Source organism: Paramisgurnus dabryanus, chromosome 16 (assembly GCF_030506205.2).
Source record: "Paramisgurnus dabryanus chromosome 16, PD_genome_1.1, whole genome shotgun sequence".
NCBI classification, from domain to species: domain Eukaryota; kingdom Metazoa; phylum Chordata; class Actinopteri; order Cypriniformes; family Cobitidae; genus Paramisgurnus; species Paramisgurnus dabryanus.
In genome coordinates this window covers 24,088,510-24,109,199 of record NC_133352.1, presented here as the reverse complement: position 1 = coordinate 24,109,199, position 20,690 = coordinate 24,088,510, and the positions used below count along the sequence as shown (strand labels likewise).

The window sequence follows — 20,690 nt, the reverse complement described above, 5'->3', positions numbered from 1 at the left end:
GGGAGGGCACAAAATTTAAGACCGAAAGCTATTGGTGACTTCTGGCCAAAGCGATCTTGTACATACAGTCTCAGAAAAAGGTATTAATGTGTACCATTTTGGTAGAAATATAATACCAGGTACCACTTACCCTCTTTCCAAAGTTGGGTCGACTGGCGAGTAAATGTTGCATTATTATTAAAGGTCATAACTTTGCATACCTACACTGGCATCCAAACGCAGCCAATCCAACGTGTACGTGCAGTTCAAAGTAATTTATGTAAACAAAGGTTGCAATCGACACATAACACATTTTATCATTTACACAAAGCAACGTTAGCCTTAGCATGCAGCTACACCTGTAGTACAGTATCATCACAGTAACCCCACCCACAGACACAATCGGTTCTTAATACTAGACCAGCAATACCACTTTAAGCTAGTGGTAGAGGAAATTAGGCTCTGGTTCTGAACCAGCACTCAAACTGCCTTGGTGGAAAAGGGCCAAATATGTACCTTTGATGTACCAATACGCACCTTTTAGGTACACAAGTGTACTTTTTGAAAAGTAACCACCCCTGTGACAACTTTATTACCTTCATCTAACTTTTGTAACAATGCTCACGCTATTCTGAGAAAAGCTAATATGCATATAAAGACACCACGTACAATAGAAAAAAGTCATCAATTGCCATCTATTTAATACATGTCCATATTAAATACCAGCACAAGGCACAATCACATTCACAAGTGAAAACAGTCATGGGCATGTTTTTGTCTTTTTCCTCCACAATCAACACATCACCCATCAAGCCCAAATGAAAAGAAAATGAGCAGTTGTGTAAGACATGAAATGATACCTTTGTGAAGACATTTCTTTCCTAATCTTAGCGTACATTGTTGTGGTAATTTCTATAATTGTAGCACAACGACTAGAAAAATATGTCTAACGGCACATACATACCACTGTTTCCAAGATAAGTGTAGGATATAATTAGGATCTGTCCACAATGGCAAGAAGAACAAGTGACATGACATCTAAAGGAGTTACTGTATTTATGGATATACACACTCTATTCATTTGTCTTTCATTAGAAATAAAAGCCGTTCTGTTCATCAACATGATCTGAATCTAAAAAAAACCCAATATCACTCAGTTTACATCATTCATACAAGAAAATAAAGTAGCAAGAGCACACATAATCTAAACTAGAGGTCGACCGATATGGGGTTTTTTTCACTGGCCAATGCCGATATTTAGAAATCAGGGCAGCCGATGGCCAACATATGAAGCCGATTTTCTGTTTGTACATAATAGTCAAAATGTCCTCATCATGAGCAGATATTTTTAATGTAAAAATGTCACTACTAAAGCCAAAGTATAAAAAAATATATTACTGGTCTTTCTGAAGATTTTTACAACCTCCTCCACATCATGCATTTATCAGACACAGATATTACTTTGCGGTCATTATTTCTTGTGTTTTGACAAAGGCTTTTTTGCTTTGTAGGATAAATCCTTCTTTGGTAGACCTGATAAATTATTTAAGCATCATAAAGTTAGCATAGTAAAGTCTATTTTTTATTTTTTACACTGTTATTTAGGGCAAATCTTTCTAAACACTCTTAAAGCACATTTCCTACATTTTCATTTTTACATTTTCATTTCTGAGATGCTGACAGTGACATCTTGTGAGTTCAGTGTTGGACAGATCTGTTGTTTCAACCGTTCCTTCAAACGAATCGGTTTAAAGGAGTTTGTTCGCGAATCAGATGTGTTGTGTGTTAATCCCGACTGGGCATCGCAAAACTATAATAAAGTGTCACTGTAACAACACAGACATTTCCTCGCTGTATATGATTTGGTCTTCCGACCTTTCACCATCATATCAGTGAATAAGTGCAAGGGAGAGAGAGTTTAGAGACAGAAAGACTCCGCGGGCTGCTCTCCGCTCATTTTCTGTCCCGCAAACATCAAGATCATCACTCATTAATCACATTTAATGAGCCCAATCTTTATGATCATACGGACGATGTACCGCAAGAGCCTGTTGTGCTGTTGTACTGGCTGCTTTTAATTTGCGAGATCCAGCCATTGTTTACTAAAGCTGTCTGTGAACATGCCACAGCTGCAGAGTCTCAGACGCAGCCTTAAGGACTCGTTATTTTTGGGCGTAGGTCCTATGGCATAGCCACGACGGTGTACAGTAGGTTACGCGTCGGTTTTCATTTATACTTTTGCGTCGTTGTCCGCGCCGACGTGGAAACACACATGCAGAACGCTGGTAGGCAGTATCCACACGTGTTACCACAGTAGCAGCACGTTTGTCAATGAAGAAGCATCTTGGCAAGTTTAATCCACAAACAAAGAAGAAACAGCAACTACTTGTGTATGTTTTGAGATGTCCAGCAATGATGGAAGTAAATAAACAGCGAATAATGTTGCAATTTGAGTGAAATCACTCCTTAACTTGGTTCATCTTTGTTCTCACCGTCGCAAAAGGAAATACCTATTACACAGTTTTTTACCTGACAGGAGAGGTTCTAGTGGACCAATCAAAGTGCTTGGGGTCTGCATAGAACTGACGCCCTGTTAAAAATTTGGCGAGGTGCACGTCAGGCTACGCAGAGGCTATAGATAACCTATGGCGTAGCTACCTTACGATCATAAATAGGACTTTAGGGCAAGATCTGCTTGCAGCAAGAGGCTGTGTCACGTGTTATACCATAGATATATACACTAGATGTCGCCTTGGGGTTCTAAGCATGCGTCAAAACCGCCGCCATCTTGGAACAGGGGTCTTGTCATAAGGAGTAGCTAGGTAAAACTGCTATCTCTGCCTGTACTTCGAATTCATAGATGATGCTGGACTTTTGTGCTGCGTATGGATGTTAGGCCTACTAGAACTATGCATTATAGTTAGAAAAAGTAGATTTTCACAATATCCAAATTTTTATTTTTTTCTGGACTCATGCTTAATACATGTCTAACTGTTGCCAAAACCAAGAAAATCGCGTTCATGACGATTTATGTTGATTTTATTTACGTTACACCATTGCCTACTACAATGACGCTGATGCGGGGTTCCCCTGTTTCAAGAAGGCGGCTTTATTTGACGCATTCGGTCCAATGAACCGTCGTAGCAAAGGCGACATCTAGTGTACATATCTATGGTGTTCTACAACAACGTTTAGCTGCCCGCAGATGTGCCTGCCTATTAATCAGCCTAATTTGAAGCACAATCGGCCAAAGCCGATTTTTTTTTTAAATATGCCCAATAAACCGATCAACTCTAATATGAACTAAAAGGGCATGCACATCTAAGCTTTTAAACGTGGGTGAAAACCCCAGGTGGATGCCGACTATGGGCATTTGCCAAAGCTTTGGTTCCTATGATGCTTATGTTTTGTTTATCAGTCATTGAACAATGCGTCGGTTGGTTGTTGTGATATTTGTCCCACCATTCCTCAACTGTGATTGGATGGCCGAGTGAAAAGTGACATTGAAAAACTCAGCGTTTCACCCACAGTTAATTATTTTTAAACAGCTCAAAAAAGGCGAGAAATAAACCTGCCAGCGCTGGCATTTTTTAAAAAGCACAGCGCTTCCATTGGAAACAATTGAAAACATATGCCGGCAGTCAGTGTAAACACCTTGGTGTGCACGCCCCCTTAGCCTGTCTTATGGCAGTATTGCATGTGTTAGTGGAGATGGTGTCCATTCCAGAGCGAGATAATTTTGAGACCGCTCTTCATCTGTGCCTATACTCTGGCATGTTAAACAAACAACACATTAGCTAAATCCCTCAGCGCTCAAATCTCCTGCCACTCCACACCACGTGATGCATTTATCTCCTCTGCTGCCACCACACACAACCTCATGCTTCTCCAGCAGCCCCTCATTATTACTGTACAGTATCACATCCCTTTTTCTCTCTCCCTGAAAAGAGACAGTGGAGATGGTAAGAAGAAAACATAAGTGTGCTGCCTCCCAAAAATCATAGCTCTTCCAAACAGAGCAATTAACAGGAGGCCCAGCCAGGGTGACCTTGCTCTCACACAAGTGGAAGACTAAAATACAGCGGTTTTCTCTCGCCCCGGGCAGAAACGCCCATCTCGGGCAGCAGGCGAACTGCTCTGAACGGTTTTAGCCGCAGACCCGAGCAATCATTTACTTTCCGTAACGGAGCGCGGCTCCCCTGTGTGGCCATTCTAACAGTTGGTGAAATTACATTACATCACCTCCAGGCACCAATCTCCGACGTGGCTATTTGAAAGTCCGTGCTTTAGGGAAAGATTGGAAAGGGCATAGGGGCTGGAGTGTTTCCTGACTTCATTGCTGCTGGCTACTGTTACTGTCTGACTGTTATCTGTCTATGTTGTGAGAGGTTCCCTGTGGGTGATTCAAAATACCAAAATGCAAACTCATTTTCATTTTCATCCACCCTCACTCCCTTTCTGACACCTATCGCCGACACATCAACTTCAGCACGGCAGAATGATCTCAACTTCACCACCTGACATCACCTCATCAATGCTTGTCTAAGAGTATGAATGAGGAAATGTATGTCAACAGTGGAACAGTAAATATTTGCATCGTTGCATGTCTATTTGTCATTCACTCTTTTCACCAGTTCTTAGCTGTATATAACTGAGCGATGACATATTATTTTTTTTTAATTGAAACGTCACTTCGGTGGGTGGGAATGACACTGAGTGACTCTGGAGAAGCCAGTTTAATGATAACAGAGCTCTAGAGAGTACAGGTGCCCGGCGCATACACAAAGCACACATAACATGATTTGCAATGACACCTGACAGTATGCACCTCTGACATAACATATATACAAAAATAATCCTGTACCTGCAGCTGCTGTCTGTGCCAAAGGAAACAAACAAACTCATTTTTCACATCTATTGCTATTTGTATCTGTCTAAGATAACGTTCTTTAGATTTTGAATCTTACTTGATCTTGAAAGGCTAACATTTAACCATAAGTGCCATCCAATATTTGTATTTGGTTTATAGAGACCCACAGAAAAGCATTAACCTCCAGCTGCACTACAATTAAGGTGCTTCTCCTTTCTGTATACCCTAATTCTGAACATCTTCAAAAGCAAAACAACATGTCAAGCACTGAGGCGCAGCAAGAGCAATAAAAGATCAAAAATGTTTGATTTGTGTAAAAAAAGTTTGTGATTTGATAAGTGTATTAGGTAAAGCATGATGCAAAACACTCTTCTTTATGCCTTCTAATTAAATTTGATTTCATTTCTGTATTTATTTATTTATTTTTAAGAGTACTGAGCCTGTGGAGGAGGCTGCCCTCACAGCATAAATGAGTTAAAGACAAGGTCGAGCACAGACATTACAAAAGTACAAATAAATTAATCCAGTTTTTACACTGCAAAAGTCCCCAAGGTAATGGATAAATTAATGATTGAGAGTTAAAAGGAGATGACATGAAGAGGTTGAACCATAGAAATAATTTAAATGCAATGGAGGATTACGCAACATTGTTTTATGTATTTGTGTTTTATTTCATTTATTTTGTCCAAAAAAAATATGTATTCAACTACGTCAGGAATGTGTGCGAGCAAGGGCACTTGAGCTAATGAAATAGTTTACGGCCTGATATCTTGAAAGGGAGGCAGAGTGGAGAGTCGTGAGGCTCACGGCTCAACGATCTTTTTAATAAGCTGCATGTACTCGCAGGCTTTGGACCATCAACTCCCACTAAAAGAAGTCTCACTCTCTTTTTCATTCTTTATTCTCATCGTCCTCTTTTACTTTGCGGAGGCTAAATTACCACCACAATTTGCAATTTATTGTTGACCTTGGACTGCGTCACCAGTACAAAAACACACGTTTAAATGGACACTTCACCCATTTGCATTAAAGCAACACTAAAGACTTATTGCTCTTTGCTCCCCCTACAGGTTAGAAGCGTAATTGTTCATTACCACTGTCGTAAATACTGCAGCATAGCTAGCTCTGATTGGATTGTAGGTCTGCCGTAAAGCAAGTTTTTGTAGTTTTCACTCGAACTACAGGACCACTACCCGACGGTTGGAAACTTCTTTAGTGCGGTTTTGGCCGATAGAGGGCTGCAAAGCGAATGTGAAAGTGCCATTCACCCTGTTTTGAGTGGATGAACCACTGAAACTTTTTTGTAAACGTTATTTTAAGGTAAAAAAACTCTTTGGTGTTGCTTTAAGCTTTGTATAGTTAGAACCCCAGTCTTGTTTTTGAATGTTCATGCATCATTTCCTCAATTGCCCCTGAGACAAGAGAAAAACAGATTTCAGTGTTGCACTTCCTTCTTTCAATGATGTAAAAATCATCATGTTGCATCATGGAAAGCAGGAAGTCCAATAGCTTTGTTGAGGGGGTGAGACTATAAACACCCTTTTCTCGGTCAAATAGGCACCAAATTCAAAATGTATGTTACATTTCGACTACAAATATGACGCACTTTCAATAATGATCAATGTTTCTATGGGTGAAATGCTCCTTTAAACTGTTCAAACTCCATTGAAGCTTTATTTAAAAAAAAAAAAATAAGTAGGCTGAGGTTTCTTCATCTGTCTTACCTTTGACCAGTTCACCCGCTTCATGACGGTCTCAGGTTTGTAAATCTTCTTGGGCACCAGCCCGTAAGGCAGCTGTACAACAGGTGGGGTATGAGCAAAAAGCATACCGGGAGGAGGGGGTGGGCCTCCACCAGGAGGTGGCGGTGGAGGGCCGAAGCCAGGAGGAGGAGGTGGTGGTGGAGGTCCCATACTTGCCGGGCAAGGAGGAGGCGGTGGAGGAGGTGGTATACCTCCAGGTGGTGGAGGGGGAGGTGGTGGTGGCGCGATGCCCCCTGGTGGTGGTGGAGGAATTAGACTGCCAGCTCCAGGTCCTGCCGCGATCTGCAAAAAAATAAATAAATCCAGTGACAAATAAGAAAATGCGTCTTGAAAAACCCAGGAACGCAGTGAGTCGAACCATTCACCTCAACCGCTCGCACTCAGGCTCTATACCCAAAGGCCCATGCTTTTATCGCCATTACATGGTTTATCCCACCAAAACTAGTGAGTGAGATAAGGGCACAGGAGAGTGGAGGATAAAAACACAGTGTTTGCGGCATCTGACTTTTCATTTTAAGAGAGTGCATTAAAACGGGTCTAAAACTGAAAGTACAAGAAAGAGAGATGGGGGTGTGGGCTTCTAGCATGCATTAAATAAAAGTTGATAAAAGCTGAAGGATGACTTGGGCCTTCCCTCCAGGCACTAGATCCCTTCACTGAGCAGCTGTCTGTCTAGAGCACTGAGCGCCGCCTCCTGAGAATCAGTGATCCTCTCACTGGGAAAACTGGGACATGGCAATTCCTGAGGGTCAGGTAGTCACAATGAATATATAAATAAATAAATAAATAAACAAAAGGTCAAATTTATTTGACTATTTTTAATGTACACATCTGTCAAGTTGCAGGCTTAAAAGGAGCAATCTGACAAGTTATGTACTGTATGAAAGACAAAGCGAATATGTGGAGGCCTTTTTGTGTATGTGAAGTTTTGCAGTGTGGAGATCAGAGAGCTTTTAACATTCAGTGTATCAAGTAGCAGACTTCCATCAGACAGAAAACTAGATATTAAGACAGAGAGACTAAGAAAATGTTTGAGTAGGACTATACAATTAAAGGAAAATAAAGATTATGACTATGGCTGGTGCAAACGGGCTGCAAATGTGTTTAAAGTATCAATAAAAAATTTGATTTAATGTAGATTTATACTTAAATATATGTAACAAAACTAAAGTGTTCCCATCATAATCAACAAAGCATATACAGTATATTGTGTAAATAAGAGATTTATTCTGTTGTGTAGGCACCTTCACTGATTATAGCAAATGTTTGTGGGAGTACACAACTGAGCACGGACAGCAGGAGCTGAACTACATTGGCTCTAACAGTCGTGTGGCGAGCAGTGATTAAAAGGGAATGGGAGCATTGTAATATTGATGTGTTTTCTTCAAATATTCAAAATGCAATCTTCTTTTCCAAGTTTTAAATGTGCAATCTGAAACTGATACTTTAGGCAGTGATTTACTAATCTATACAAAACATTATTTGTGCATGCATGTCACATAAAAAGAAATTATATTACCATCATTAAAATTAAAAATCATGTAGTACTGTCAATTATTGTATACGTCAAGCAAAATCTATAGGCCATAAAGTGTTTCATACATTCCATATGCTTGCCACACACACACACACACACACACACACACACAATTCAAAAGCCATTTTGCATTCAGATTAGTAGCAGAAAATGAAAAAGCGACTATTATTGCGGGCATAACTCAAAAGAAATAAACATGATGAAGTTTGCCATGATCATCTGTTGTTGTGTTTTTAAGACATAATGACATAAGCGTTCATTCGTTTCGTATGAAACATACTTGCTGTGATTACAATGAATGACAAGTTGACACTATCGATATTTGTTTGCGTATGAAATATGGAAAGTGCTTTGTGTAGACTGATTCATCTCGTTTAATCATAAGGCATAACAGATGAGGGTAAACCATTAGACTTGATTAACATGTAAATTGCCTCTGTAATTTGCTAATAGATTGAGCGTATGAATAGGATGCAGCCACCTGAACCTTTAGCGGTAATGAGAAGCGTAATCGGGCTTGAACGTTTAGGCAACTAGTGGCGGCAGGCAGTTGACCTCTGAATCCTTAACCTTGAGCCCGATTCATGGTGCTTTAAACTCGATGTGTTGGTCCGTTTTATTTATTGACTTTCTTTCCTTGTAAGATAACCGACTTCCTCTATTCCTGCAGTTCACAAGATGATCTCCAATAACAGAAGCCATTATGGAGGTGATAGTGCTGAATTCATCCAGTAACTGATAAGACTAAGAGCGGTAAATGTCTTGACAAGTCAGCCCTGCTCTGCACACAACAAAATAAACAGGTATTTTGAATCACTGATAAAGGGCCGGCCAGACTCTTAGCAACAAATGATATGCAAATGCGTCAATTAGTACTCCCAATAGCTCAGATATGACTTGACCTTTGGATGATTGAAAAGCAATGGTTTCTCTTTTTTCCCTTTACGTCATCTCAAAACGTACTTTCAGCCTCATTCTCTTTCCTGCTTAGTAAAGTTTCTCATTTTCCAAAGCAATTCCCCTCTCTGCGCTCCAGCCTGATGAGCAGAATGATATGCGTCTAGTCACATTTTTATATGCATTACCGAGTGTTTGATTACACAATGCAGGCAGTGGATTGTTTATTAGAGAGGAAATTAAAAAGGTGTAGGAGCATCATGCAGGAAGCCAAGGTCCCTCGACGATTACCCCGTCCCGTGATTATGCACCTGTCAATCTCCGGCCCGTCGTGGCCCATTTTCTCTTTTAAGTTTAATGCAAGAGAATGGCAGCAATTAGTTGGTAAATTAGAGTATTTCCGTCATTTCCACCTCACTTTGGCCCTCTGTGACAGCGTGTGGTGTGTTGTGAGCCCTCCAGCCACAATTGTGGAATCTTAATGAGCTCCTGGCACACACTATTTTCTCTAGCCATGCCCCTTATTCTTTTTTCTAAACAATATCAATTTTTCAAAGGAAAGTGTTTCATTTCAGAATGGTTTCCCACTCCGTTTTCATTTCGAATGCTTGCCTAGCTTTAAAAAGTCATTAAAGTCTAGAAATTCTGGATAGAGAGGATGATGAAGGTCCGAGTTGGCCTTTGATTTGAACTGCGGGATAACCACGAGGGCAGAGTCGACGTCCCACCAGCCTCAAGCATTCTAAAGGCCTTCTCTCATATTCTTGAGCTGCACTAATTAGCAGTCGTGGTGCCTGAAACTGTATCTGTTTCTAAGGGCAAGAGAGTTTTGTGGGGGACAAGCATCCATTTATACTCTCAACGGGAGGGAGGGCACTTGTGGTACGAACAGTCGCAATTCGCGTAATTAACTAGGGCCAACACACAATTAAACCACCCCAATCTCATCTCCGATGAGCGAGAGGCAAATTCAATTAGATGCGCTTACTTATGAGAGTTACAGTAGTCTAGTTAAATCCAATGATAAGGGTTCATTTCGCCCTATAGCTATAACTCCTGTAGTGCTTGCTTTGTATGTCTGCAAATTTACAGCTTTTGTTTAATATAAAATGGGATGAATAAAGAGCAAAAAAAATATGAAGTGTAGGTGTAGACAAAGAAATAATCATAGTGGGACAATAATAAGCTTGAGCACTGAAAATTTTCCTTTTTGCAGGTCTCATCATCAGATGGATATGTGGGACAGGATTATGGTCTAAATGTGTAGCATGCATTTGTAATGAATGATTGCACAGCATCTGTTGAGAGTCTTATGAGACAAAGCAACAAATCAAGGCTCTGGCTGATCACTGAAGGGTGACGGGTTTGATCAACCTGTTGAAAGGTATAAAAAAATCGGATTTTTAATAACGGTGGGTGGATGCATTGTGCATGCTGCTGGAGGGATGGGTCACCCACCTTGACATCTCTTTCGCTGATGCGTTTCTCTGCCTCTTTGAGCTTGTCTCTCTCACTAGTCAACTGGACAGGTGAGGGACACACAGACAGATACACAGACAGACAGGACAACATTAAGCCAAAAACAGATTCTGTTTAGCTGCAGAGAACAGATTCCATTCCTGATGCGGGCAGAGGAACAAAAAGAACGTTGTGCCAACTTTACTTACTTGAGTTACAAGTTATATGCATGAGTTACAAGGTCATTTTGAATGCAGGCAGCTCATCAGCTTTACTTGTTCATGTAAAGGTTTGCACTTGAGGGATTCATAAATTAAGAACATCATTAAACCCGCCAGTTTCAGACACAATTTGCTTTGGTCATTTTCATGATGCTTTGTCCATTTTAAAGAACGTACAAGGCGCAGCTGCTCGTGTGGAGAATGCAGTAAATTGGTGGCTGATGCTGATTTCTTTCAAGTCATTCCTCATCCTTCCCATCATTTCAGTGCCTTGTGACATACCCAACAAATTTAGCGCAAGCACTTAGATTCAGTGATGCTTTGAACTCGCTATGAGCAGCCTCTTTTGAAAAAGCAAAGGGGAAAATAACATCTTAACAGTCTCTTTTCATTCAGAGGGTGCGTACTCCACTGCCTTTCAAATACACTTATAAGGTGCTGTCTTTCCTTAATGCACATAAGACAGAATCAAATATTAAAGACATGTAATGGAAAATAAGATCCATGTTGACGACTGCTGAACCAAAAGCTAATCAGGTTTGGAAAGCCGCCTTTGTTTGTAATGAATCAGCTTGTAAAGGTGAACAGACTGGCTGTTTCCGTGATACTGGCCATGGCAACAACGCAGGGCACATGGCAACCAGCTCTGTGACTCCAGCGTAGCATTGTTATGGGCATCATTACCTCCAGAATCTCTGCCTAATCCAGCTCAGCAGCATCAATAAGACAATTGGCCAGCCCTGCACTGCACTGCAATGTTATGAGTCCCATGCTGGTAAGACAGCTGACCGCAGAGCTTTCTGAAACCTATCAGGGTGCTGCAAAAGAGATTTCTCCCCTAGCATCACTTGAGCTCTGAATTATTAAGTGAGCTACCATTCGATTTCTCACCTCTGACTCCATCACCTTTCACGTGAATGGCCAAAAGGGAGGTGTGTGAGATCCCTGCAGAAATGTGCTTTTGTTGGTGTTAACATGAAGTAACTAATAATTCCAAACAGACTACACCTCTGGAATTTGCTACTGTACATTTTATGAACTAATACATTACATACTTTTTATGCAATGTAAGCTGTTTTGAATAAAAGCATTAGCTAAATGCATAAATGAGGTTATATTCTTGTTTAAAAATGGACTGGGCAGAGCAAAGGGGCCTAATGCATGCACTATCATAACTCTAAAAACACATAAAGATAAAGTGCAAAGCTGTTTTATAGATTTATACTTCCTATTTTATGTTCATTCAGCCAGGAATTTCTGTACCAAGGCTTTGATGAACTAAGCTGACCATTATTTTCATATGCATTTGGTTTCCATGATTAATGACTCTTCAATTAAATGTTATAGGCAAATCTGATGAAAAGCATGTCTTTGGTGTTGTCATTGAACGTAGTCATCATAATGGCAAACTGGTGTAGAAATTTCAAATGAGACTCGTGCTTTCAGTTTGATATTCTTTAAATGGATGTTAAAACCTTAAATTGTGGTTTAAAAGTGCATATTTTTTATTTTTCGTGTCAAAAATGACAATCGTTTCGCTAGATAAGACCCTTATGCCTCGTTTGGGATCGTTTATAGTCCTTTGAAACTCCCTTGAAAAAAACTGTTAAGTGTTGAGTTAAGTGTTAAGTGGTGGTGTCCATTAAAGTCCATTAAAATGAGAAAAATCCTGCAATGTTTTCCTCAAAAACACATAATTTCTTCTGGACTGAACAAAGAAAGACATCAACATTTTGGATGACATGGTGGTGAGTAAATAATCTGGATTTTTCTTTTAAGAAAATGGACTATTCCTTTAAGAGACAGTGGTTAAAATAAAGGTAAAACAGGGAGACTTAGGGGCCGTTCACATGTCGAACCTAAAAACGTGCGGAAAACTCTATGCGCGTAGGTTCTTGTCACATGACCTGTGGTGCGCTTGCGTCATTCTGAAAAGTTAAGGGGCCCTATTTTAACGATCTGAAACGCAAGTGCGAAGCGCAACGCGCAAGTGAGTTTGTGGGCGGATCTTGGGTGCTGTTGCTATTTTCCCGGCGTGAGAAATAACTCTTGCGCCGGGCGCAAATCAATAAGGGGTTGGTCTGAAGTAGGTTCATTATTCATAGGTGGGGTTTGGGCGTAACGTCAAATAAACCAATCAGAACGTCATCCAACATTCCCTTTAAACGCAAGGGCGCAAGTTCCATGGCGGGTTGCTATTATTATGACGGATTTACCAGGCACACGCCAGGAGCGGTTCACAGCCGAGGAGACCGACGTTCTTGTAAGAGCAGTCAAAGACAGAGAAGTTATTTTGTATGGGGATAGGAGAAACCCGCCCAAATCAGCGTAGGTTAAACAGGCGTGAGAGGAAATAGGCATCCCCAGGACGTTGCGCCAAGTGCTACAATGATGTCAGGAGACGGGGGAATCCCAAGCTTGCCAGCATAAATCGGGCACGCCGTGTAACGGGAGGTGGATCTGCCTCAGGACCTGATGCCAGCAGGACATCGCTGCGTCCACCCTCACCGCTGAAAGGGTTTGGGGGCTTTGAAATCGGACCCAAGAAACGCAAGCAAGGTCCAACCCCAAAGTACTCTTACAAATCAAGTTCACATATATTAAGGTTTCTTGTGAAAACATTTTAATTATTATTTACATAAAATAAACGTAATACAGCCACACAATAAACTTATGAAAATATTTTAATCGTTATTTGCATGAGAATTTTTTAACGCAGCCACACAATAAATAAAAACTATCACCACAATGCTCACCACTATGATTCCCCTTATCTCGTGAATTAATATTTTTAAGTGTAACAATTTATGATTTGCAAAAATAACTGTTGCATCTGTGTAGATTAGATAAGCAAAGTGTGTGCGCGTTGTGCACGCTATACATTATGGTCAAGCATGCGCCCTTAAAATAGCATAATGAACAACGCGCAACGCGCCACTGACTTTAAACTTTTTTTTTCTGGTCAGTGGCGCAATTGTTTTTTGAAACTGCAAAATAGCATCAGGGATGGTTTGCGCAGGAACACGCCTCTTTTTTGCGCTGAACCGCCCAGGGAGCGCAAGTTCATTCCCTAGTTTACCGACGTGTGTTTGTGGAGGGAAAAACCCGCTGTGCGCCTGTGCAAAATACGAATGATACATGCGTCACTGACCAAGTCAATTGCGCTGGGTGCAAGATATGGCCCAAGATGTTTTTAACTCGATGCGGTGCAGACGCTCCTGGAAAAACCTTGACTATGTCGCTTCCATTATTAGTACGCATACCGCGCGCCTTGAAATAACAAACTTGAGGGTGCAAAAGATGCAAAATGTGAACCGCCCCTTTTTTCAATTTTTTGAATCATTAATGAGCACCTATTTCACTGCTAAAAAACAATGTTATTTTGTGTATATGGTATAATACAATGTGTTCACGTGGTCTACGGTAAAAAAAAAACACATTATTTTCCACATACCGTACATTTTTATACTGTAGCACCAGATTTCACTCTCTTCCTGAAACGCACGGATTTGAAAAGCTCTGTGTCCCTGATTGGCCAGCTAATCTGTATGTAGTGATTGGTCTGAATACCTCTGATGTCAGCAGGAAATGTGACATTTCTTACCATATTTGAAAGATTCAGTTGCTAACAGGACTTAACTTACAAGCTGTGAGTCCTAAGCGGGAGGAATTATGATAATGTCGGTCTTGTCTACATCACCAATCCCAGGAAGTAAAGTGTTGCCTACGATCCGTGTGTTTGTTGTAGTCCAAGGAAAGAGATTTACGTTGGATATGATAACTTGCGTCATCGTTAACTTTGGGATTTGTACCTTTTGCTTATCTTTAGCATGTACTAATACGCACTTTCACACCAAATGAAATTTAAAAACATGAATCGGACAATAGGTGCTCTTTAATACAAATTAGAGGTTTTAGTGCTTGTAGTGATTTTATTTTTAGAAAAAGAATACTGTTGAAAAAATACAATGAACATTTTACTCTGAACATGACTGTGTTCAAATTCCCATCTGTACCGCAGTAATAAAGAACAGCGAGACCGCATGTGGGCTCAAGTTAGTGTGGGTGAGTGCATGTTCCTCAAGTCAGCTTTCATGGTGATGTGTCGTGCACCCACAACCTGACAACATTTTGAATCTGCACTGGGAGAGTAGTTCTCCACCGAGTGTCTAATAAAGGGCACAATTTGTTAGCATCGTGCATGACAACCTATGAGCTTCTTTTACTTTTAGTTTTGCCAGCACACCCACAGTGTATACAGCACACCCTCATGCCCTGTTCTTCTTTAGCAAGCACATTTCATGTTCACCAGCAGAAGCACACGACTGCTGATGCGAAGATGTTCTGCCAAATCTTGGAAAATGTATGCGCCTACAGGATTCCACTACTTGTAAATAAGCTGGAGATCACTGTGCTTCAAAGAGGAGGACATAAAACCACAGACCCATAGAAAAACAACAGCTGAATGATGCTCTGGTCAAAGCAAGGACTGCAGGAGAGAGCAGGTAAGCAGTCATTAAAGAGATTTGCATACTCCTTGCGGTGTCGTGGGGAGGATGTACCATCCGAATTGGGTGCATGCAGCGTGGCTCAGCACGGTTGAGTGCGAAAAAGGAGGAATGATGGTGACTGATGAGTAGGGGATAGAGGCCTGGGCTCATGAATATGTGTAGGAGTCGAGAGTGTGATGGACGAGGCAGATGGAGGGATGGACAGTGAGTGGGTAACGTGCCGTGATTCGCCTCTTAGGGCAGATGAAGTGCAAGGGTGAGAACTGCACACAAATAAAGTGCCGGGCTCAGAGAAGTGCCACCTTGCACGAGAAGGACTGGCACGTTGTAGCGCCACCTCCACTAATGCGCTCATTTGGTGAACTTTGTAAGAATGAATAGTAGTCTGAGCTGTCAGGGTCCTTAATGACAGCAACTAATCTCAGTTAGGGTCGTCTGGGGTGAATCAGGGGTAAGACAGCTTGGCAACACTCAGGTAAGCAAACAGGATGACAAAGATGGGATTTTGTAACTGCAAAAATATGATTTCCACAAAACTATTTGTACCATGAAATGTGCTTTTTTCATATTAAACTCCATAAACTAGTAAGCAAGCTACTCTTTTGTCCCAAGGCAGCGGTAGAATCTAAAACGTTGCAAATTGGGTTTAGCAGGAAATAGTCTTTTTGTGGAAGAAGGTCTGAAGGTTTTTCTTGATAGGAATGATGATGTGAGACCCACGGATGTAATGCAATCCTTCATATAATAGCTAGAAACAGACTGGAATGGAGCTATTGAGAAAAATCAAATTCAACAATTTCAAGAGGAGATTGGCCCTTTATTAAATCATACAATCCCCCAAGTCTTAAAATACCCACTTAGAGAACCACTGCATTCATGATAAAGGATAAAAAGGTTTCAATTTGACCAAATTAGCAAAGTCTCTCCCTAAACCATCACATTAGCAGTAACATTACCGTTTAAGGCAGACAGAGAAAAACTGTTTCATATGACCTCACAAACATACAGAAAACAACTACCAGTGATCCTAATGGCCTTATATAGCTCATTTCCAGGATTTGATGAGATTTACTGAGGTTTAAGCAGGTTTCCTGACAGATAGAATAATTTACAGAAAATTTAATGCCTGGCAGTCTAATAGCCATTTGAGAATAGTTGAAAAGGGATGCATCACTATGTCTGGAAACTCAAGTAGGCTTTTTTCATAATTCTGAAGGGATACGGGCCTTTTCAAGGCAGGGCGAAAGCCATCGAGCTCTCATGAGGAAAGATAAGAAAAGTCTCAGAGGATCTGAAGCCTCTGAGAGTTTAGAAACAAAGCACAAGTCGCTTTTGAGGTATAATCAGTGTCAAGAAGGCTAAAGTATGTATGTTATAGGTGAACACACTGGACACAGGCGGTGGTCACTGTTTGATACCCTTGGGAAGAATTGTGCCAACCAATGAGGCTCCTTGAGGGTCTGCAAATGTTTTATAAAAGACGTAAAGTGGTGAGAAAAGGAGGAAAGAGTGTGTACAGTTGGCCATGGTATGGTGGGTGTAGTAAGTGTAGTTACCTGCGCCTGAAGGGTGTTGATCTGCGCCTCCAGCCCTTTGATTTTCTCCTCCTGTTTCTGCAGCTCGGCCTGAGCTTCCTGCCGTGCACTGAACTCCTCATCGAACTGCAGACAGTACACACAAACACATTGATGTAACATCTCAGCGGAGACCATCAATCATAGAACAGATCAACACAGTCGGCCGGGCTAACCTTGCCTTACCTATATGCACCATTATCATGTTGATCTTATTGATCCTAGGCGAAGGTTATAAAAGCGATCAAGTGTCCTTACATGTTTGCATAGAATAGCCTCTGGTGCAAAATATTTTTTTATTATTCTATTTTTAATGTTGATGAATCTGGATTATTATTAAAAAATACTGTATGCAGCTATAAGAATTAGCATTAAGGGGCCATTCACATATCGTGTCTTTTCATTATTTCAAATGTAGGTGTGCAATATGCTAGTTTTTTCCAGGCAAGTCCGCACAAGAACCTAGTGTTTTACACACGTTTTGAGGTGCGACGTGAACGGCCCTTAATGCAGGATGAATTGTAGTCAATATTTCAATGCAGTAAAACACAAAAATACATTTCACATTAAAGCCCAAAGTATAGTTCGTTGTTTTTAACGTGTATGCGAACATACGCATACGGTCGAATGCACAGACTTGCAAAGCGCAGTTTATTTGACTCGTACGTATACTCAATGTTCAACGCATGCGCACTGTGGCAAAAATGCAGGGCACCTCCTAGGCTACATAATATATTCTCCTGTACACGTATGGGTTTTGAAAATCCAAAGGTGCGTGTACAGTATGCGCACACTTTCCTAATTACGAAAATTGCGTCACGTGCACTGTATGTGGACACTTGCGAATGGGTCAAAATTGACCATACGTCTGCCTTAACACATTAAACGTTTGTAAAGCCACTAGGAGTAAGGTTTAAAAATCATCCTAAATTTAGTAAAATATTGTAGTGCAAAATATTACTTAATAACAACTTAGGACAAATTCGCCCAGAGATGTCTGTAGCCGCATTCAGACAGCCAGCCATGTTATCGATGTGTTGCCCGTCTCTTTCAATGAGGCGTTTCTAAATCTGCTTGTCATAAACAAATGAGTACCATCCATGGCAGTAACTGACGAGAGAAGGATGACCATACGGTCGCCAACGGTCACTTCCGCTCATGCCATCAGAAGTCGCCCAGTTTCCATTGAAATTAATGAGATTGCGTCCCTTGCTATGGCTGGTTGCTGGCTGTCTGAATGGGGTGTCGCTGCATGATTTTTGAAAAACACTTTGGAAAAGGGAGTCGGGCCGAGTACTAAAACACACTTGTAGCCAATCAGCAGTAAGGGGCATGTCTACTAACCGACATTGTTGCGTGGGTTGCGTATGTGTGGGGCGGGTCTGTCAAAAGAAGGTCCAGATTCTATTGGGGTAGGGGCGTATATGTTTAGGTGATTTAAAATGACAACATTGGCTTTCAGAGATCAAGCACCCCGCCTTTAAACAACACTTAAATGTCTGGCTGAAATTTGGTTGAATTGGACAGTAAACTAAGAATTTCTGTTCCCTCAGAGCATTATGGGATACAGCCATAACGACAATGCCAGCGAACATGAAAGTGCAGCATCCAAACAAAGCTCCAGAGGAAGCAGGTTAAATTCAAAGATTATAATATGAAACGCTCAGGATTCTAATACTGCCTGTAAACATCTTAAAGAGTTCCCAGTGTGGCACAAACAAGCCTGAAGATTGGAGCATCAGCATTGATTCTGCTTGCACTGATACAGATCATGTTGCTCTGCTGCCAGCTATTGATCAGGCGAAAGCAATCAATGCACCGTTTCACCGCTCATGGAAGAAAAGTTTCGTGACAGCAACCCGTGTGCATACCAATGGCTGCTCTACCTGATTAATAGGCTCACCTTTTTGGAGAATTCAGACGCTCTCTGCTCGCTTTCCTCCACCTTGGCTTTATCCACACACTGGTCTGTTATATGCAAACACAGAAAACACATTTATGTAAATCACTCTGTGTATTGTTAACATGATAAGTAAGCTTTCACATCTAACACAGAATAGACACAATCAAAAGAAGCAACTGGAGAGAAAAAAGCGAACAGATTGAAATGAACCTGTCACTGTCTTAACTCCCCCTCCCCTCTGGAGATTTGTATTCTGTTCCGGAGGTTTGAGATGTAAATTTAAAAACGGCACCTTGGAAAATTTGTTTTCAACTCATTAAAGTGAAGGAGTGAGAAAATCTAACAGAATCCTTTTTTTTGTTGTTGTTGTTTCTGCAGATGAGTCTAGAAACTTTTAATGAGCCTTTGTTGGCAAGGTACAGAAATGGTAGTGACAAAATACAAAAGGGGAAATGAAAAGAACCAAGATAAAAATTTACATCACTCTAATTTTATTAATGTCTTTGGTGCCCAAGAAGTAGATAACAATACAATTGGTCACAAAAAAGCTTTTTTTAAACATTTAATCATAAAAACAAATGATAAATGTCCAGAAATGCAAATATAACAACTACGGCTGGTGAAGAAGTCGTGTTGCGTTTATAAGACATGACATGCCAAGCGGGCTTTGCAGATAATGTTTTATTTATTCATAATGAGTCTACCTTATCTTATGTGTCAGGTGAGTGCAGGTGTTTCAGACAGGGCTCTCATGGGGACCGGAGGAAGATAATTAGATCTTCTCCAGGAAATCACAAAGTTTTATTAGCTGCGGTTGTGTCTCCCATCGCACCACACGATTTCAAAGAAGTGTTAGGCAATATCCGAACAGGGTGAGTTTTTTAAATGATGTTTTATCAGCTATTATTAACATAGGACATCTGTCAGTTTCTTTGTTCGATAGAAAGTACGTCTGTGATTTGCCTAACGTCCTCAAAGACAACCAGTCTCGTCCAAAAAGAGGGTTGAGAGACGGAAACAAAATGTGAACCTTTTGAAGTTGGCTATAATCATAGTGCAAATATCCCATTAAACCGTAAAAAAGTCTTTCTGTTCTTTCATTGATGTAATTTAACTTAGTAATGTTCTCTCACTTTTACCTAAAGCTTGTTAAAGAAATCTGAAACTCCTTTTATTCATTCTAAAAACGTTTTGGCCATGTTATCCGATGACCATACAGTTCAAGACAGAATTTAATAGTCTGGAAAACCGAGTTGCTCTAATGAATAACTCAGGAAGAAGTGCTTTAAGGTCCAGTGTGCTGTTCCTAATGCAATCATAATGCAAAGACGTTTTATGCAAGACGTAAAAATCTAACATCATTGAAAGCACCGAACAACAATGAACACACAATTACATTCCAAATCAGTATCACTTTACTGTTTTACAGTTTTACAGATATCTAATCAAGATAAATATAGAAACTAAATTAAGTTTATTTTTCCTCTCTTAATGGCCAAAATATTTGGTTTATTTCAGGCATAAACCTCATTAAAATATGTTATATTTAGTCATAAAACAAGAGAAAAAAAATCTACCAACGTAAAACTTAACCTAGACAACTTCATAAACAAATCTTAATATCTCATACAATGATGCTTTTACATATAAATGTATGTAACTACTGCACTCCAAAAATGTGCTCTGTGCATCGGCTTTACCAATGACACAAGTTGAGGACAGGACTATGGGGTGGTATCCTGGACTTGGTATACATCAAGTCTTATCCTAATCCCAGAATAAAGGCGCACAGTTTTCCATTGCACAGTACCCCACGGTTTGGTTTGGGTCAGCTTACTGCTTACCCAATACTTTTTTCAGTACCACCTCGTTCATGGTTTCAAGCGACCCGAGCTGATACCACAACGTGACGTAGATAACTGATTGGTCTGAGTGAATCGTCACTACCAGCGTCATCGCTATAATGTAAAATATTAG

At 40.6% G+C, this 20,690-nt stretch overlaps 1 protein-coding gene across 8 annotated transcripts in view; it reads right to left on the bottom strand.

Annotated features, from left to right (window-relative positions):
• Positions 1-20,690, bottom strand: part of diaph2 (diaphanous-related formin 2) — a 505,065-nt gene that overhangs the window by 309,456 nt on the left and 174,919 nt on the right. For 6 of the 8 annotated variants that reach the window (XM_065273074.2, XM_065273073.2, XM_065273078.2 and 3 more), the window contains 4 exons: positions 18,714-18,778; positions 16,793-16,897; positions 10,505-10,567; positions 6,574-6,894 (listed from right to left, as the gene is read on the bottom strand). In XM_065273074.2, coding sequence (XP_065129146.2) covers positions 6,574-6,894; positions 10,505-10,567; positions 16,793-16,897; positions 18,714-18,778 — 554 coding nt within the window. The remainder of the gene's footprint in view (positions 1-6,573; positions 6,895-10,504; positions 10,568-16,792; positions 16,898-18,713; positions 18,779-20,690) is intronic. The other 2 variants (XM_065273079.2, XM_073812201.1) reach the window with 1 other exon arrangement.